Source organism: Musca vetustissima, unplaced genomic scaffold (genome assembly GCF_032173495.1).
Source record: "Musca vetustissima isolate MV318-11 ecotype Yass unplaced genomic scaffold, APGP_CSIRO_Mvet_v1 utg4449, whole genome shotgun sequence".
In the NCBI taxonomy this organism is placed as follows: domain Eukaryota; kingdom Metazoa; phylum Arthropoda; class Insecta; order Diptera; family Muscidae; genus Musca; species Musca vetustissima.
The window spans coordinates 171412-190689 of NW_026880903.1; the positions used below are offsets into that span (position 1 = coordinate 171412).

The following is a 19278-nucleotide window of genomic DNA, read 5'->3' on the forward strand; positions in this document are numbered from 1 at the left end:
TTTGTAAATAAAAACAATTTATTCAATTATTATACATCTTATAATAAATTTGTTATAAAAAATATATATTTTCAATAATTTTCATATTAACCAAATTTAAATAGCCTAAAAATATGCACCATTTTTTAATTTAGTCATCACAACTGCAACCTATTTGTAAACCATATGTTTTATTTGTTCTTTAAATTCCTGAATTTGAATTTCATATCTAACCCCAAGCCCCAAGTCAACCATGTCTACACAATGATTTTATTCATTTTTTCAATTTTTTTTTTTCAAAATGCAAAATAAATATAAAAAATTCAAAACAATTAAAATGTTTTGTTCAATTTGTTTGGCATATTTCAATATTTACAAATATATAACTTTTTTTCAAGTGTCTCTTCAGCCATTGAATATGACCATTGTTGCGGAAACAAGTGCGAGTATGTTATGAAGTTGGTCGTTGGGAGTTGTTTTTTTATTTCTTTCGTCCTCCACTCGTCACCATCACCATGAGGATGCTGATGATGACTATGACGAACGCAATGGTCGCAACCTAACACAAAAATCCTGCCAACAGAATAATAGGGAGTTAGAAGTTTTATTTTTTTAATAATATTAAAAAAAGAACCCAACTTCCAGAGCTCCATAAAAAATAATACAGTGTCTATTCTGTTATGCTGGGCCGTAGAAAAAAATGCATTTATTTCAGAGTTTATAAATGAAACGAGGGTAAGGGAGGGAATTTGGGGAAACAAATATTTTAGGAAGATTTTTCAATGAAATTTTCTACTCAGAAAAATTAAATATTTTGGGTGATTTTATATATCATTTAACTACAGAGATAAAAATCATACGGAAGTAATGAATAGTTTTTCAAATCATGGTGCATACATTTAGAGGTTTCGTCCGATTTTTTCAAAGTAATTGTCCACTCAAGCAGACGAATGTTTTCTATCATGTCATATTGAATGTCGAATTAATACTTAAATTAAAAATTATATGGACTTAATAAATTCTCGTCCTAAAATGGTGCATAGTTTTGGGGGTTATATTATTTCAAGAGAATTTGTCAGAGAAATTTTATACTTAGCTGCAAGAGAAGTTTTAGATCATGAAAGTCTAATGAATCCCTTTTTACAAATTATAAGGAAATAATAAATTGTTCATTAATTAATTTGTTCATTAAATAATTGTTCATTATATAATTTCGATTTTTTCTGTTCAAATTAATTATAACAGATCCATTTTTGAATTTAAATTAATTTTATTAAAAAAGCGTACAAATTCTGCCTCCTAAACATTGTGGCTCCTAAAATATTTCTCTTGTAAGAAGGTGATAGGTGTTTGACCCAAACGAATTTTGGGGATTACGTATTATTGTCTAGAACTAAAGCTATTGATTATTCGTCATCCTGTATACTACTATACTACTATGAATCTGAATTGTATTTAACATGAGTGATGCATACATTTAGGCGTCAGTTTTTTTCTAGTATTTTTAAATAAAAAATATATAAGCCATAGTGCCGCTGCTTCGAATAATCATACAAGAACTCGAAATATAAAATAGGGAGTATCATGAGCATGAGCCATTATTTTTAGTGCGAGTGATGCATACTTTAAGGCACTAAAATTTATTATAAGAGTATTTTTAATAGATTGGTTTAAAAACAGGATAATGTAGATATCACTTTACTGTATTATTTCCATGGACTAAAGCTATAGATTATTCGTGATAATGTATATGTTATTGTGGTTGTATTAAATATGAGTGATGCATACTTTTAGGCGTCAGCATATTCTTTCTTTTATTTTTAAATAAAGAAATATTTAAGCCATACTGCTGCTGCTGCAAATAATCTCATAGAAATTCTAAATATAAATTAGGGAGTATCATGAGCCTGAACTATCATTTGCCTTTAAAGTACAAGGCTATTAGCCTTAGCAGCCTAAATGTATGCACCAAGTATACATTTCTCTCTCACTAATTGATTACGCGTTTTCTTCTAATTGTTATCTATCTAAAGATTAATCACATTAATAATTAGTACTTTGCAAGGTAAATGTCTTCTCAAAAATATTGAAGATTAAGAAATTATCAGTGCGTGTGTTGTGGTTTTCGAGGACCTCATTTCTTGCAATGCCACGATCTTTTTCAGAATATTAATTTTCGCTGCACAGTTAGATACTGCACAGTTGGATACCGGCACTGATCCTCATCAATTCTCTTTTGTTTCTTCGTATAGATATTCCCAGGACTTCTGTTTCATAAAAATTCGTAATGAATTGTCAAAAAATTTTCAATTTTTGTTTTAATTTTTTTAAATATATTTTCTGATACGGATCTTTAATTTCTTTTATTTTATTTTAAATTTAATTTTTTTTAAATATTATTTCGCTTCCCATTCCTTTTAAAATTTATTAAAATTGGTCTTAATTCGACCTTTAAAGATTTTCAATGAATTTTTAATTCTTTTTCAATTCCATATTTTTTCAAAATTTCCCCTAACTTCCATACCACCCCCTCTAATATTTTATTTTAGACTAACTGAGGAAAAAAATCTCTTCTCATTCATGGCAAACAACCAAAATGTATGAATGAATGAACAACCCAATGTGGTATGAGAGAGTGTGTATGTGTGTGTGTATATATTTTTTGGCTCACTGATTGTTTACAGTTGCTTGGCTGGCTGGCTGGCTGACTGGCTAGCAAGCTGTCTGGCAGCCTTACTGTTGTTCTTGCTGCCTTTATCCCCATTTTGACTTCAGTAAAGAAAGGATGAATTGAATTTGAAAAATACCCAACAAACATTTAAAATAAACTAGAAAACAACAACAGCACGAACAACAACGACAACATTTGGCTAAACATTGGGAGCCAGCAGGAGCTGATGTTGTTCTGTTGTTGTTGTCGTCGTTTTATGGTCATAACAAGTTTTGTTTTTACTGTGAACTGCTTAGCAACAAACGTCATATCCTGGTAATAGTCAACACCCAAGACTCTCCCCTTGGCTTTAGGAAAATAACAACCACTCTCCGCCGTTACTCCTCAAGCTGAAACAATTCCATTTTTTGGGAAAACAACAGCAAAGAAAAAAACACATAAAATTTTATGAGCAAAGCTGAAAACATTAAATCTATGACTCCCTCGACAATATCATTACGACAGACCGTCAGCCAAGCCAGGATGTTTGTTACTGCTGCTGCTGATGCTTCTGTTATTACTGCCACTGTGGGTGGCTGGATAATGGTCCACATACATACTCTTCTGTGTTTGCCAAGCTTGGCTGTTGATATCATCATCTCCGTTGTTGTTGTTGCTGTAGACACATTTAAACAATTGAAGGACTTTTTCCACAACAACAGTTTTATTGCATGGCAAAGGGGTGGGGGCTAAGGATAATTATTACATTTTTCCTTGCTGATGATTTTTCTAAGGAAAAAAAGAAAGGGAACTTAGAATGGTGACCAAAGGCTCCAGTTCCAACCCCCTCCAGCATAACAACTTAATAGAAATCATTTCAGTTTTTTGGGGACATTTTAAGCATCTCATATGCCACATGACATCATTTCCCTTTTGCCTTTTGGGCACCCAAGAAAAAAATCAGCAAATCTCCTCAAATCTTTTCAAAACGTTTAAGTGATTCATCAACGGATTAATGAAGCACCAGCCGAAGAACAACAAAAAAATACGTCACTAATTCTTGGGAATTATGCTTTACAAGCCAAAATGACAAGGCAAATGTCACGCATACAAAATACATCACACACACACTCCTCAATCACACTCTCCTCAAAAAATATGTTTCAAAAAAATTCAATTTTTCAGTTTTAAGGGTAGTAGGTCGTCGCATTACGCGTTCGTGTGAGTTGTGTCCTGCTGCTACTACTCCTCAGCATAATAACTTAATTTTGTGTACTATTAACCCGAAAGGATAACAACAAATACCACTCATCATAACCACTGCCAGGCAGGAAGTCAAGCAAAGGATATAAGGCCACTTAATATGCTCAAAGTGATGTCCTTGTTCGTGGTGTTGTTCTTGCTGTTGTTGTTGACTTAACTAAACAATGTTTGCCTGGCTGGTAGTTTTGTAATTTTCATAAAATAAATTTTTGACATAATGTCACTGTATTTTTTAGCAACAACAACAACTTGAAGATCAGAAACCCAAAATCATCATCGTCCTCGTCATCATCAAGTCCATAATGAGGAATAATTTACAAGCTGGTTTCTTGGCTTGTTGTTTAATAGTCTAACAGGCATCCAGCCTTTCTGCCTGTCTTCCATGCTTGCCTTTCTAACTCTCTCCCCTTTTTCCTCATCTTCTCCTCAACGATCCTTACAAAATTTATTTAAATTGGGGTGTTGAAAAATATTTTGTTGCGTCGTAATTTGTTGTCAATGTACGTGCCGTGCCGCCTGCCTTGTTGTGTACAGCAATTAAGGCAGCGGTGTGAGGGAGGGAGGAAGGCAGGGAGGTGGTGCTGTTATTATTATGTTTGTAGGAGCAGGGTATGAGTTATTTTATAAGTGCTCTTCACGCCACACCAACAAGAGTCAACTGCCAAACAACAAGAACAGCAACAACAACGACATGATAGGTAGTATTCCCAGGCATTATGAGCTCTCTATAATGACATTGTTAGATAGAGTGCCAGATGAAGTAAGAGGGGGAGAGGGGAGGTTCTTCAACACAACAATACACACTGTTAATTTGTTAATATTTAATATTTTGTCGAGAAGACATTTATCCCGGCCAAGTAGTAAATAATTAATGTGATTGATTACTCTGTGCAGATAGATAACAATTAGCAGAGGAAATGGTAATCAATTAGTGAGAGAGAGAGAGAGAGAGAGAGCAAGGGATAACAGATGCATACTTTTAGGCAGCAAAGGTTAAAAGTCTTATAATCTAAAAGTAAAGGACTTAAATGCAAATTCTTAATGGATATTAATTATTTATTTTTAAGCAAAATTTTAGAGCAATTTTTTAAGGTATTCTTAAAAGAAATCTAAAAGGATTTAAAAAAAAACTATGTTTGATGCATACTTTTAGGCAATAACGTGAAAGGAGATTTTTGCACATGCTTAAATTAGATTCGATATTTAATTAATAGAAGCTTTGAAAGCCGTTTTATTGGGCAATCAATTATAGAAATGGTTTTATTAGGCAATCAATTAGAGAGAAAGAGATAACAGGTACATACTTTTAGGCAGCGAATGTCGAAGACCTTATAGACGAAAGGTAAATGACTTAAAAATAACATTTTAATGGAAATCAATTATTTATTTTAAGGAAGAATTTTAGAAGATATTTTCAAAAAAAAAAACGTCCAAAGGGATTTAAACAAATTAAATAACGACATTTGGTGCATACTTTTAGGCCCCAATGTCAAAGGAGGTTTTTGCACATTCTTTAAGGAGATAAAATATTTATTTTTAAAAAACATTCTAAGGCAATTTCGCCATGAAATCTTAAGGGACTTTAACATAAATTTAAAGTCATATTGATGCCTACATTTAGGCAGCAAAAAGCCAAAACCAAAATACAAAGGAGCTTAAGGCACATTCTTAAGAGAGACCAAAAACTTATTAATATTTGAAGGCATTTTATATAGGATATTGAAACACAATCAGAAATGAATTTAAAATAAATTTAAAAAACAAATATTTGGTGCATATTTTTAGGCAGTAAAGTTCTAGGATTAATTTTCATATTAATATTTGAATGCATTTTTTAGGATATTCATAAGAAATTAAAATAAATTTATAAACAAAGGTTTGGTGCATACTTTTAGGCAGAAAAGTTCAAAACCTTATACTAGAATGTAAATTGATTTAACCCATATTCCTCGTAATTTAAATTAATTTTATAAGAAAAGTCGGTAGACATATAAACTGCGCATTTTACTAGAGATAAAATATCAATTTTAATGAAGATCATAGGTAATAAAATGGAAGGAAGAAGGTAAAAATGGTTTTTAAAGATAAATGTTTTTTTTTTAATAAAACATTTGCAGGATTTTTTTTATAGAATATCTATGTTCATAAAAGACTCTAGAAGCTCTTCCTATAGAAGTAGTAAATAAGCGAGATTTTTAAAGATATTTTACAAAAAGTTAGAGTGGTATTTTACGATGATTTAAAAAAAAAACAAGAAAAATTATTCAGGCAGAAACTCATGAAGGCATCATTTTATAAAAAATCTTACATATGTCTTTTCAAGAGAATAAACAAACCTAATCTTAGTGAAAGAACCCTAGAAGGACTCTTTGAGATTTTTTAGAAAAGGTCCCATGATTCTTTTTGAAAAGTTATTCAGGAAGAGTAATCATAGAGAAGAGATCTTTCCCTAGAGAGAACCTAAGAAGGTTTCTTGAGAATTTCTTAGAGAAGACCCAAGGATACCGGTTAAAAAAAATGTCAAGTGGAGGCTCATGAAAGAATTATCTTACACACTATTCGAAGAGATCTCCTAATCTGCGAAGGTCATCTTATAAAAGATTAGGAAGGAATTTATAGAGAATCAGGTAGGTATTGTTATGGGAAGAACCGAAAGGTTTTTTGAAAATCCAGAAAAAGAACGCCTATGAAGTTCAAGTTATGAAAGTCTTGGAAAGTCCTATTATATGTCCTACTTTGGACCAATTTTAGAAGACCAAGAAGGTAAGATTTCGGACAATATTTGAAGACATGAAATTTTAAAAATAGCACCCTTATTATAAATGGCCAAAAAGGGATTCTAATAAAATACCAGCAGAAATATAAATTTAAAGATCAGGAATAATTTCTTCAAGAATCCATGAAGGAAATCTTATAGAAGTTCCGATAGGCCTTTCTATTGAAGCTATAAAGAAAGAGCTTCTTGTTAAAGACCTAAAAGTTATTTTGGGAACAAAATTAAAAAAATCTTCTGAAAATTGTTTAAGAAGTCGGGCAATATTTGAATTCTTGGAGTGTTAGACGACTCGTTCTCTCGTCATAGACGGACGTGGAAGTCTTCCTATTGAAGCCAGGAGAAATATTTTAATAGAATATCTGGTGGGACTCCTTAGGGAAAAGGAGGACTAGTAAATGTAAATGTGATGGTAAATGTCCCCATAAAAACCATGAAGATCATATTAAATACTCCTAGAATTTTCCGACGAAGAAGTTGAGAAATGTCCCTATACAAGCTTAAATGATTACCTCAAGAAAACCCTGGGATCACTACAAGACCTTCTTATAGAAATTGTCTGTCTTTTAACGTTTATGAACTCATAGGAATACCCCGGATATCCTCTTTTGAAAAATTGGGCCTATTTGAAAAATTGGGCCTATTTGAAAAATAGCTGAAATATCTAGACATTCCTTATCTTGACTCTATACAAGATAATTAGAAAGGTTTCGATATCAAACTCCTAACATATATTGCCTCAAAAATACCTATTTGTAAATCCTCAAATCCTACAATTATTCCGATACCCTTATCTTGCTTTTATTAAAAATTGCCCTTAATTTCGAAAATCCAACAATTACTTAATTATCCTTTTCCTTTAGTTTTTTTTTTTTTTTTGTTCTAAAAACTACAACCTAAAAATCCATCTCCCTAACTTAAATTCCATTTAATTTAATCCTAATCCTAACTCTAAAAAACTACCCTCCTGCTATCCTCCTCGACTTCTAATGAATATTACATGGCATTACTACTTAAACAGCAAAAAATGAAAAAACGAGAAGAAAAAACAAGCAACAACCCTAGAGCATGTTTTATTTTGTTTTTTTTTTTCGCTTTCCAAGTGTACACATCTGGCACTTCAGCCAAAAAAAAAAAACAAGAAATGCGGAGCTCATATGGTCGTGGTGCTGATATTCAGGACATTTGTATTGCAATGTTTTGTGTTGTTGGTTTTTTATTATTATTTTAACTGGAAATGAGTTGGAAGAAGTCAAGAAGAGTAAACAAGTTAGGGAGAGTGATGGCGAAGGGTGGGCGCAGAGGGGAGGTGAGGTCCTGAAAATGCTGCAAGCCAGCCAGCTAGCTATCCAGCAAGTAACCAAGCTAGCAACTTGTCTGCCTAGGTAAATGAATATGATATGCATATGGATTTGTGTGGGCGATGTGTAGAGGTGTGTTTGTGTGTGTGTATGTTGCAGTATAAGTGTAACTGCATTTATTATCCTTAAGGATACCCCACTAGTGGATACAAAATGCAAACTCAAAAACCACTTAAAATTTGTATATGCAAACACTTATAATGGGCTAGGCTGGATAGACACACACACAAACACGAATGTACACTTACGTATAAACGTATGAATGTGATATGTATGTTGTTATGTGTGTGAGTGTATATATGTATCCATTAATGTATGTATATAAGTACTTAGTTGAATTTGTATATGCCCTAGTATTTATGTGTGCTGCAACATACATTTTAATTTTCATGTTGTTGTTGTTATTTTTGTTCGTTATATTTGCCTGCCATGCAACTGCCACACAACAACAGCTACTGCCATTCCTTGCTTGCCTACTGCTACTACTCCTGCTGTTGTTGGTTGCCTCTTGGTATTTGCTTAACGTTGACGTGTTGATGATGAGAATAACGAGATGTTGTTGTTGTTGTTGCTACCACTTCAGGAACAACAACAGCAGCAGGAGCAAAAAAAAATCAAATCATTGCAAAAAATTGGTTGCCTTTAAATTGTGGGGGAATTTAAAATGATTTAAAGGAATATTCTGGAATTTCGAAGTTGGGATCATTTTTTTAATTAATTTTTACTTCCAATTGCCAATGAATATTTAATTGAATTCAATTTGATTTAATTAATTTTTTGTCATTGAAGTTGTTGTTGTATTTAGGAAGAAATTAATTAGTAGTGGGGATTGTAAAGACCTATGACAGGGTAGATGTCCTCAAAGATGAAATACCATAGATGGGATATCATCAAGTTGAAGACCTGGAATGTTAGAGGACTCTCCCAAGCCAATCCTTCCTAGGATTAATTTTTCTGCATAGAAAAAAATCATCGAATGAATGTTTCTTTAAAGGAAAAAAATCATTGGATGAATTTTCGTTACAGAAAAAAATTCATCAGATGAATTTTTCTTTATAGAAAAAAAATCATCGGATGAATTTTTCTTTATAGAAAAAAATTCATCGGAAGAATTTCTCTTTATAGAAAAAATTCATATGATGAATTTCTCTTTATAGAAAACAATTCATCGGATGAATTTCTCTTTATAGAAAAAAATTCATCGGATGAATTTTTCTTTTTAGAAAAAAAAATTTCTTTATAGAAAAAAATCATCGGATGAATTTTTCTTTATAGAAAAAAATTCATCGAATGAATTTTTCTTTATAGAAAAAAATGCATCGGATGAATTTTTCTTTATTGAAAAAAATTCATCAGATGAATTTGTTTTATTGAAAAAAATTCATCGGATGAATTTTTCTTTATGGAAAAAAATTCATCGGATGATTTTTTCTTTATGGAAAAAAATTCAACGGATGACTTTTTCTTTATAGAAAAAATTCATCGGATGAATTTTTCTTTATAGAAAAAAATTCATCGGATGAATTTTTCTTTATAGAAAAAAATTCATCGGATGAATTTTTCTTTATAGAAAAAAATTCATCGGATTTTTCTTTATAGAAAAAAATTCATCGGATGACTTTTTCTTTATAGAAAAAAATTTTTTCTTTATGGAAAAAATTTCATCGGATGAATTTTTCTTTATAGCACAAATTCATCATACAATAAAAAAAACATCGGATGCATTTTTCTCTATAGAAAAAAACGGATTAATTTTTCTTTATAGAAAAAAAATCCATTGGAAGAATTTTTCTTTAAAGAATTTTTTTTTATAGAAAAAAATTCATCGGATGACTTTTTTATCGGATGAATTTTTCTTTATATTTTATTTATTTTTCTTTGGAAATTTTAATTATTTTTCCATTCCTTGCCCTAGGTTATTTATGTGTGTCCCATTCCTCACTCTCAGTTTATCTCACTTGTCATTCTTCATTTATATTCCACTAACATATTTTGCATTTGTCAAAAAAATTCATTAAAAAAATGAACAATTCCGCTCAACATGTCTAAGGTTAGTTAGGATACCACAATACCTGACAACAGCTTTCCCCATAACAACATTACCACCAATTAGTTGAGTGTGAAGTTGGGAAAAATACGTGAAAATATTTTTCCCAAAAAAAGCGAGAAAAAGGACCTCACCTCCACCCATCCATCCTTCCATTCATTCATTTGTTGTGTTCCTTTTTTGTGTGCATTTCTCGTTACCCAATTTACATAAAATTGGCAGGAGAAGATAACCAAAAAACATGAATGAATGAATGAAAAGCTTTTCACAATTCTATACAAATACACACACTCATCACGCATTCACACTCCCATACATTTGAATGTTTGCCAGGTCGGGAAAAAAATAGGAACACAAATTATGCATCATGAATATTATCATCCCAACCATTCGAGTGTTGGAGAATGTCAAATAGGCAGCAGCACAAACACCTAAATGAATTTTAAGAATGTCGCAAATTCAATGCTATACACACACAACCATTCATACATATGTATGGGAGAGTGTGAGGAGGAGAAATGTTTTTTTGGAAAAAATAATTCGCCACATCAAAAATTTGTCATGGCAATCATTTGTGGTAGGGTATGGAAAACCTATTTTTTAATCGACGCCTATTATAACCTTGGAAAAAATTATTTTAAAAATCCACGCCTATTCTAGTCCTTGAAAAAAATATTTCAAAAATCCACGCTTATCCAGTCCTTAAAAAAATATTTTCAAAATCCACGCCTTTTTTCTTATGGGATTTTTCAAAAATTATTTATGTTTTTTTTTATGATTTTTTTATTTTGATGTTCAAAATATCGAAATTTCGCTACTTACATATGACAGTCAAACGTGCCGGTGGCGATGCCTGACGTGCTCCACTTGCCACATTAGTGGCTATGCATACATAATCACCGGCATCCGATTCACGGCTAACCGCTTCAATATGTAAATCGGAACCGTTTTGATAGATGCGGCTGGAATTTTGAATTAATTGGCCTAGAAATGAACATGAATATGAATTGTGATTAAACAAAATAAAACAAAAAGAAATTTGGAAATAATTGAGATAATTTTCCAGATAATTACCATTCAATGTCCAGGAATAGATTAGGCCACGGGTGGGTGTGGCATGGCAATTAAAATCAGCTGTATCTCCTTCGGCAATTGACTGTGACTGGGGCAAAGTCAGGAAACGTGATGATGTTTCGGCCAGGGAACAAAAAACTAGAATAACGAGAGAAGGGAGAAAAACAACAAAAAATTAAATAACATTCAGGTTTGGAAAAGAAAATAAACGTTATCTCTTCAGCTATCCCCCACATTTTAACACAAGAAAAGGACAATGAAATCAATATTTGCCTGTCTCCATACATGTGTGTGAACGTTCCTATGTGTGTCTTCTCGTGTGTGCCTGTGTGTGTGGTTACGGATAAAAATAATAGTGCTGAACAAATCATTATTTTATGGAGCAATCACACGTTACATGGCGACCATCCCCAAACAAAGTGGCGGGGCTATGCCAAAAGGTAAACAGGCAGGCAGACTGATAGCTCCGTTGCCATTGATTAAAAGCACAAAACAGAGAAACACAAAAACCCACATTCCGAGCCATAGGAACTAACTAACAAATTTGAAAAACAAAACTATTCATGAATCTTACAACTTTAATATTAATTCCAAACACACACATAACCGAACTTAAGTTATTTGGCATTTAATCTATATTATCCAGAACATGGACCGGAACATATCGCTACGCTTCACATTGCTCGCAATGGAGAACGCAAAACATTAAATAAAAATCACAACAACACAACAGCAAAAAAAACTACAGATTGAACTGTTCATGCATGAAGAATCGATTTTTGCCATTAACCATCAACAGCATCAGAGCATTTGTTCCAGGCAGCCAGCCATCCAGCCGGAGAGGCAAGTCAGGCTATGGCAGCAGCCAAAAGGGACCAGGCCACACTTTCATTAAAACTAAACCCAGAAAACATGTATTGCGTTTGTAGCCGCCACCGAATATCATCATCACCGTCATCGCCACCATCAATGTGAAGCGAAGGTCTAACTTATTAAATGACAGTCGGATAGACAGAACGACAGATAAACGGACATATAGCCAACCAACCAAGCAGTCAGTCAGCAAGCAAGACAACACGAATCTGCGGAGTTCACATGGAATTATTGCGTTGCGATTTTTTGTTGCTCTTGTTGTATTCTCACATGGGTTCGAAAGCCCGTTTTTAATATTATCAAAGAGAAGTATGGGAATTTTGGGAGAAAAGAAAAATTCATCCGGATGATTTCATCCATGATGAAATTCATCCAGGGATGAATTTTTTCTATGCATTCATCCGCGGATGAATTTTTTCTATGCATAAAAATTCATCCGATGAATTCTTTCTATACAGAAAAATTCATCCGATGAATTTGATCCGGGGATGAATTTTTTTCTATATAGAAAAATTCATCCGGGGACGATTTTTTTTCTATACAGAAAAATTCATCCGGGGATGATTTTTTTTTCTATATAGAAAAATTCATCCGGGGATGATTTTTTTCCATACAGAAAAATTCATCCGGGGATGAATTTTTTTCTATACAGAAAAATTCATCCGGGGATGAATTTTTTTCTATACAGAAAAATTCATCCGGGGATGAATTTTTTTCTATACAGAAAAATTCATCCGGGTATGAGTTTTTTTCTATACAGAAAAATTCATCTGGGGATGAATGAATGGGATGAATTTTTTCTATACAGAAAAATTCATCCGGGGATAATTTTTTTTTCTATACAGAAAAATTCATCCGGAGATGAATTTTTTTTCTATACAGAAAAATTCATCCGGAGATGAATTTTTTTTCTATACAGAAAAATTCATCCGGAGATGAATTTTTTTTTCTATACAGAAAAATTCATCCGGAGATGAATTTTTTTTTCTATACAGAAAAATTCATCCGGAGATGAATTTTTTTCTATACAGAAAAATTCATCCGGAGATGAACTTTGTTCTATACAGAAAAATTCATCCGGGGATGGATGAAAAATTCATCCGGGGATGAACTTTTTTCTATACAGAAAAATTCATCCGGGGATGAACTTTTTTCTATACAGAAAAATTCATCCGGGGATGAACTTTTTTCTATACAGAAAAATTCATCCGGGGATGATTTTTTTCTATACAGAAAAATTCATCCGGGGATAAATTTTTTTCTATACAGAAAAATTCATCCGGGGATGAATTTTTTTCTATACAGAAAAATTCAAATGAACTTTTTTCTATACAGAAAATTTCATCCGGGGATGAATTTTTGTCTATACAGAAAAATTTATCCGGGAATGATTTTTTTTCTATACAGAAAAATTTATCCGGGAATGATTTTTTTATATTCAGAAAAATTCAATCGTGATATTTTTTTATATTCATTCGGGGATGAATTTTTCTATTCTATTCATTTTTTATTTGTTCCCCAATTTTGTGTGCCGCTCCTCCTCTTTGGCTTCTCATCTCAAATGCCAACTTCTTTTAAAGGAATTTTTACGCTAACTCAGCAAAATTCCTTTTAACTTCATCTGTATATATTCAAGATGTGTGTGTGTGTGTGTATCCGTATCTTCGTGTGTTGCGATAGTTTCATGTTCGTGTCGATGGGGTTCATCATCATTACCGTCATCATCATTATCATAATTATCGGTTCTGTCAATCCCTCTTTATTTCGACACAAAAAAAAAGGAATCCGCAATTCCTAAGTTGTGCAAATGGCGAATTTGGGTTCGTCATTTCCTTTGCCGATAAGCTAGTCGATGAACACACAAATGTACTCTTTTTTAAGTAAAGACAAAGAATTTCAGGGAATTTTTTTTTGGTTTTACGGACAAGAGCGGGATGGGGTCTGTTTTGAGAATGCTAATAATAGGGTTTGATGATAATGCCGCTGACACATCAAGTTTGATGTCAAAAATTTGTTGTGCGAATCTTTAAAATCCCTGGCAAATCAGCACACACGAACATGCTCGCATACACACATACGAACACACACATTGCGGCCGAGAGATAATAGAGCGGACACAGCCTCTTCAAAGAATTTTTAAAAACAATGGAGATAAGTGTTGTCCAACTGGCCCACGTAAGTCGCTTGGTTGAATATTGCAACAACAACAAACAGGAGCAACAACAACAACTAATAATTGGACCATTTTTGTTTTGCTGTTGCTTGGGATTCTCATCATTTCATCGGTAGTTTTACGCATGTTTTCATTTTGTGGTCATTGTTTTGTGACCAGTTTAGTTTTTTTTCTTGTTCTCGTTGTGGTTGTTTGTCCAGGTATTAGATTTCCCTCGATGTGTGTGTGTGCGGAAAATGTTACAATTTCATTTTCATGGTCTACAGGAGTCGTTGGCCGACCATTGAGTGCAAATTATCTGCTTGAAGTGGCCGGCTTAAGTTTTTTTTTTCGTTCGATGTAACTGCCTAGCCATCCAGCCACAACCGAAGCCATGCGGCAGCTATTCATCCATGTGTTTGGTGGCATTGTTGTTGTTGCTGATATTCAATTGTATTCCTCCTATATGGCTGACTGGATGAATTACCACAATAATATGATGATGGTGGTACGTGGGCTAAATGGTAGCAGGTCGGTATGCATCTTTGTGGATATGACTCTCTAGGTACTTAGTTCGCTTGCGAAGTGTGTACTTCAGGTTATGATTTGTAACAAAAACTCCACAAACAAAAGAAGGATACACCGAACAGCAATTGCCATAAAATAGTCGTAATTTGTATGGAAATGTATGAGGAGGACAAATGTGAGTAGGAATGTTTGTAATTATATCCTTGATCCTTCGGCTTAAAATATACATATCTTTGTATGTATGTCAAATCCTTTTGCCGTTGAGTATTCATTATTTGTCGGAACTCATTAAGCTATGCAATGGGAAAATCATGTATGTCTTCTCGGATGCATGATGATTGAGATGCCATAGAATGCCATACATGTATAAGAGTGTGTGTGTTCACCCATAACATTGGCCTGACATCTACTTAGCCCGGATAATTAATACACAAATAAGGGGGTCAATGTTCTAATCGGTCGAGTGGTTCATATATCAATTAGTTATAACTTCTTCAATTGAAATGTTCCGTAGAGTTGACATCAGGAAAGTTCATCAACTTCTTTAATAGAAGCGTTCATTTGTTATTTATATTTTTTCTATACAGAAAAATTCATCCAGGATGATTTTTTTTTCTAGGATGGAAAATCTCTTGTGTGAATTCATCTACTATGCTAATCCCCAAAAGTTTTCTATCAAGAAATTCCCTTTCACATCACCTTCTACCTCCCTCTCATCCTCAATACAAGACATAAATCAGCTTTATCAACTCTCCCGAAAATTGGCATTCATCAATAGTCATTGCCATGGCATAGTTTATTCAAATGTTTTACAAGTATACTTAAATCTCTTGGAGACTCTTTAGGCAAAGCATTGTGAGTGAAGGTATTCGAGTATGTATGTGTGTGTGAGTGTATGTGAAAATTGAATAAAATTTGCTATCTTGTAAAGGAACTTCGTTTTGTGTGTGTGTTCGATTGTTTGTTTCTTTGTAAGAAAGATATCCTCTTGAGATTTTTCGAGATCAATAAATAGGAAAAGTACTTAAATGTTTGTATTCGGAAATATATCGATGGAAAGTGGCCTAGAGGGGGGTAAATTGAAATTGTTTGCTGGTCCAGGACAAATGTTTATGAGTAGATATGTGTATGTATTTGTTTACACTCTTTGTGTGTATAGCAAATCCTTTTGATGATTTTCTTTGTTGTTGTTATTATTGTCATAGAGAATGGACACTCAGTGCTTGGATATATTGTTGTGGTCTTTTGTGATGTTGGCAACACAACACAACAAATAGACAAAAAGGAATAACTACGATAGAGAAAGGTAACAAAGAGAATTTATTTGGCAAAGAAATTAAATTGCAAACAAATATCCAAATTAATTTGTTTTATAAAAGAAAATGGATTTGTTTCAAATGAAATTTCAACACAGATTAAATTTTTTGCAAGAAAATTAATTATAGATTAAATTTCCTGTAAGAAAATACATTGTATAGTAAAAGTTGAAGTTTTGAATTAGGCGAGACAGTTGAAGAATATGCTAGAAGCTATACCAAAACGGGCACCAATAATAAAAATATTTGGTACTGAGATTTTGGACAGTTTTTGGTAGACATAGTTGCGGCCCAATTAAAACCCAAAATACCAAATTATAGCCAAGTCAGTGCTCAAAATGTCAAAAAATACCATATTGTGGAGGTTACCGTTATAGGGGTGGGGGAGTTACCTCGAAGCGCTTTGATATTTTTTGGAATGTAGATTTTCTATACCATGAGTACCTTAAACAGCAAATTCGCTTAAATAACCTGCCCAACATATGCGGTTATATTGAGGGGAACTCTTTTCTTTTTTGGCTAGGCCATTTTATTTAATCAAAACTTTAATTACATATCAGGGTAAAGAACTGAAACCTAACATCATTGTATAATAAACATGCTTATGTATGTACCACCCTTCTTTGAATCTTAACAATATAGTGCAACAGCATGTTGTGTACACTACATGCATTCTTAAATATAAGTGCATCAGGCAAAATCCTTAAAACTATGCCCCGAAAAAATATTTATTACGAAAAGGGGAATGGCTATTAAGGAGGGACATTATATGAGGGCTATACCAAAGCGTAGATTGATATATCCCATCAGCAATATCAAACATCCCAGAAGGACTAACAATATCTGTGCAAATTTCCAGAGCTCAATATTAAGTCTTGAATATGTCTATCGTGATCCAGACTTCGATTTTTTTAATTGATCTACTATAATTATACATTATGGGGACTGCGACGATTATTTGAAGGTGCTGCGAGTGGAATTACAAATTTAATACTCACTCCGCCTTATGGAGGAGGGTATATGAAAATCAGTTACTAATTATTGTCTATTAGAAAACCACCTTCGATGAAGACTTCTATAATTCAGATGAGTTCCTACAGAAATTTTCATTGTTACGAACCTCTTTAAAGAAAGTATCATTACCGTTTCCTAAAAATGTACCCAAAATTTTAATTTCTTGGAGAACATTTCAACACAGGTTAGATTTAGGTTAGATTAGCGATACAATTTTCTCTAGAAGTCAAAATTGATCTCTTTTTATTTCTCAATCCGTATTTCGGATAGAAGCGTTTAGTGTTACCCATTATGTGATAAAGAAAAAAATTAAATTTTTTTTTATTTTTTAATAAAATCCGAACTAGCTTCATTTTTCTTAATACTTCATTCCCCAATCGGTTCAAAAATTCTTTCTAAAAGACCACAGTTGAAATATCTCTATTCTTTGTTTCTCATTTGGTCCATTATTAGTTGAATATTTCTCTTATTAATTTTTGGTCCTTCGATGTTACTTGAATTTCCCCAATATTTGATTAACTAAACATTTAGAGAATATATCATATTTTTATACGATAAAAAATCAAATACGATAATCTTCAGCGAGTAAAAGGTCTTCTCCGAAAAACATCTCTGAATGAAATGTCATCACCGCTGAACATCTCGTTAAAGAAAAAATCAACTCCAATGAACTTTTCTGAATGAAAGGTCTTCTTCTATCATATATGGAAAAAGGTCATATCCGATGAGTAAGTTAATAAAAAATCATATCCAATGCAATTTTCTGAATGAAATATCATCTTTGACCTCTTATTGATTTTAGGTCCTTCCAGTGTTGTTTTAATTTCCCAAAATATAATTTTACATTATAAAAACTTCAATCTCCCCAATATATACTAAACTAAACATTTAGAAAAATATCTAATTTTTATATCCGATAAAAAATCATCTCCGATAAACTTCACTGATAACTTCTTTTCTGATAACCATCTCTGAATGAAATGTCATCTCCGATGAACATCTCATTAAAGAAAAATCAACTGCCATGAACTTTTCTGAATAAAGGACTTCTTTGAACAACATCTGTGGATGAATATTCATATCCATAGAGCAAGTCATTAAAAAAAATCATCTCCAATGAATTCCTCTGAATGAAAGGTCATCCTCGATGAATATTTTTTAAATTTTTTTATAAATTGCAAATCTACTCTCATTCTTATCGTGGCTACATAACAATTTTCCTATAACGCCACAATTTCAGATCATTTTTCATAATTTATTTCTAAAACAACACTATTCCAACAAAATGATGATTTTTAATTTAAAAAATTATCTTAAAAATTTCGAAAAAATTTCATTTTTCGTTCGATTGTTATTTTTATATACATAAAAATTCTTTCCCTATTGTTTGTTCTACAACCACTTACCTTGTTTACTGCAAATAATTAACAAGACAGTTAATAACTTTAAATCCTTTACTATGTTGATGAGATCCATGATGATGAAATGTGATGATAAGACTACTTCGTCTTCTTCTACTACTGCAGCTCTCTCCTCTCTAGCCTTTCTCGTTTTCAAGTATCCAATTAGTTAATTGATGACTGACAACAGTCGGACAAAAACTGTCTAAGTGAGTCGAGTGAATGAATAAAAAGCAAATGTTTGTCCTTTTTTTCTATTTTATAAAAATCTTTTCATTTTTCCGTTTATTTTTCCTTGTTTTTTGTTATTTTTTGGCAAGACTTTGCTTTAACTATTATTGTTATTGTATTTGTTTTAATGATTTCTTAAGTATTCTCTGAAGTTGTCGTTTTTCTCTTTCTCTCTCGTTCACTCTTTGCTTTTAAAGAGTCTGTGATTTATTTGAGCACAACACAAACGGTAAAATAATGATGATGATTACGGTGAGATGAGAAGGACGCTGTGTGTTCTCTTTCAATATTTGGCCAATGTGTTTTTTGTCGTTGTTGTTTTTGTTATTGTTGCTGGTAAGGCATTCGAGGGCAAGGAAGACTTTGTTGATTTATAACAGAAAACAAAAAAAAACATTTGCTTCTTGGCAGGTAAATCAAAGTGTGGACTGTTGGAAGATTTAGTAGGGAGAAATGGTTCTTGTCTGGGTCTTTGGTTTTAGCGGCTGTTGTTTTTGTTATTGTATCCAAAATGCAGTGCGCAGATTGTTTGTCTGTCTCGATGGCTGGCTGGTTCTTGGTGTTATAAATCACAGGCATAAAAACACACGAATATTAAACGAAACGTGTATTACAAC

General features: G+C 32.6%; 1 protein-coding gene across 1 annotated transcript in view; it reads right to left on the reverse strand.

Moving 5' to 3' along the window:
- LOC133326827 (tyrosine-protein kinase-like otk) overlaps positions 1–18506 on the reverse strand; it is a 38148-nt gene extending 19642 nt beyond the window's left edge. Inside the window, 3 exon segments of the mRNA XM_061535431.1 lie at positions 10896–11057; positions 11148–11285; positions 18437–18506. Of these exon segments, the coding sequence (XP_061391415.1) occupies positions 10896–11057; positions 11148–11285; positions 18437–18506 (370 nt within the window).
- Between the last annotated feature and the right edge of the window lie 772 nt (positions 18507–19278).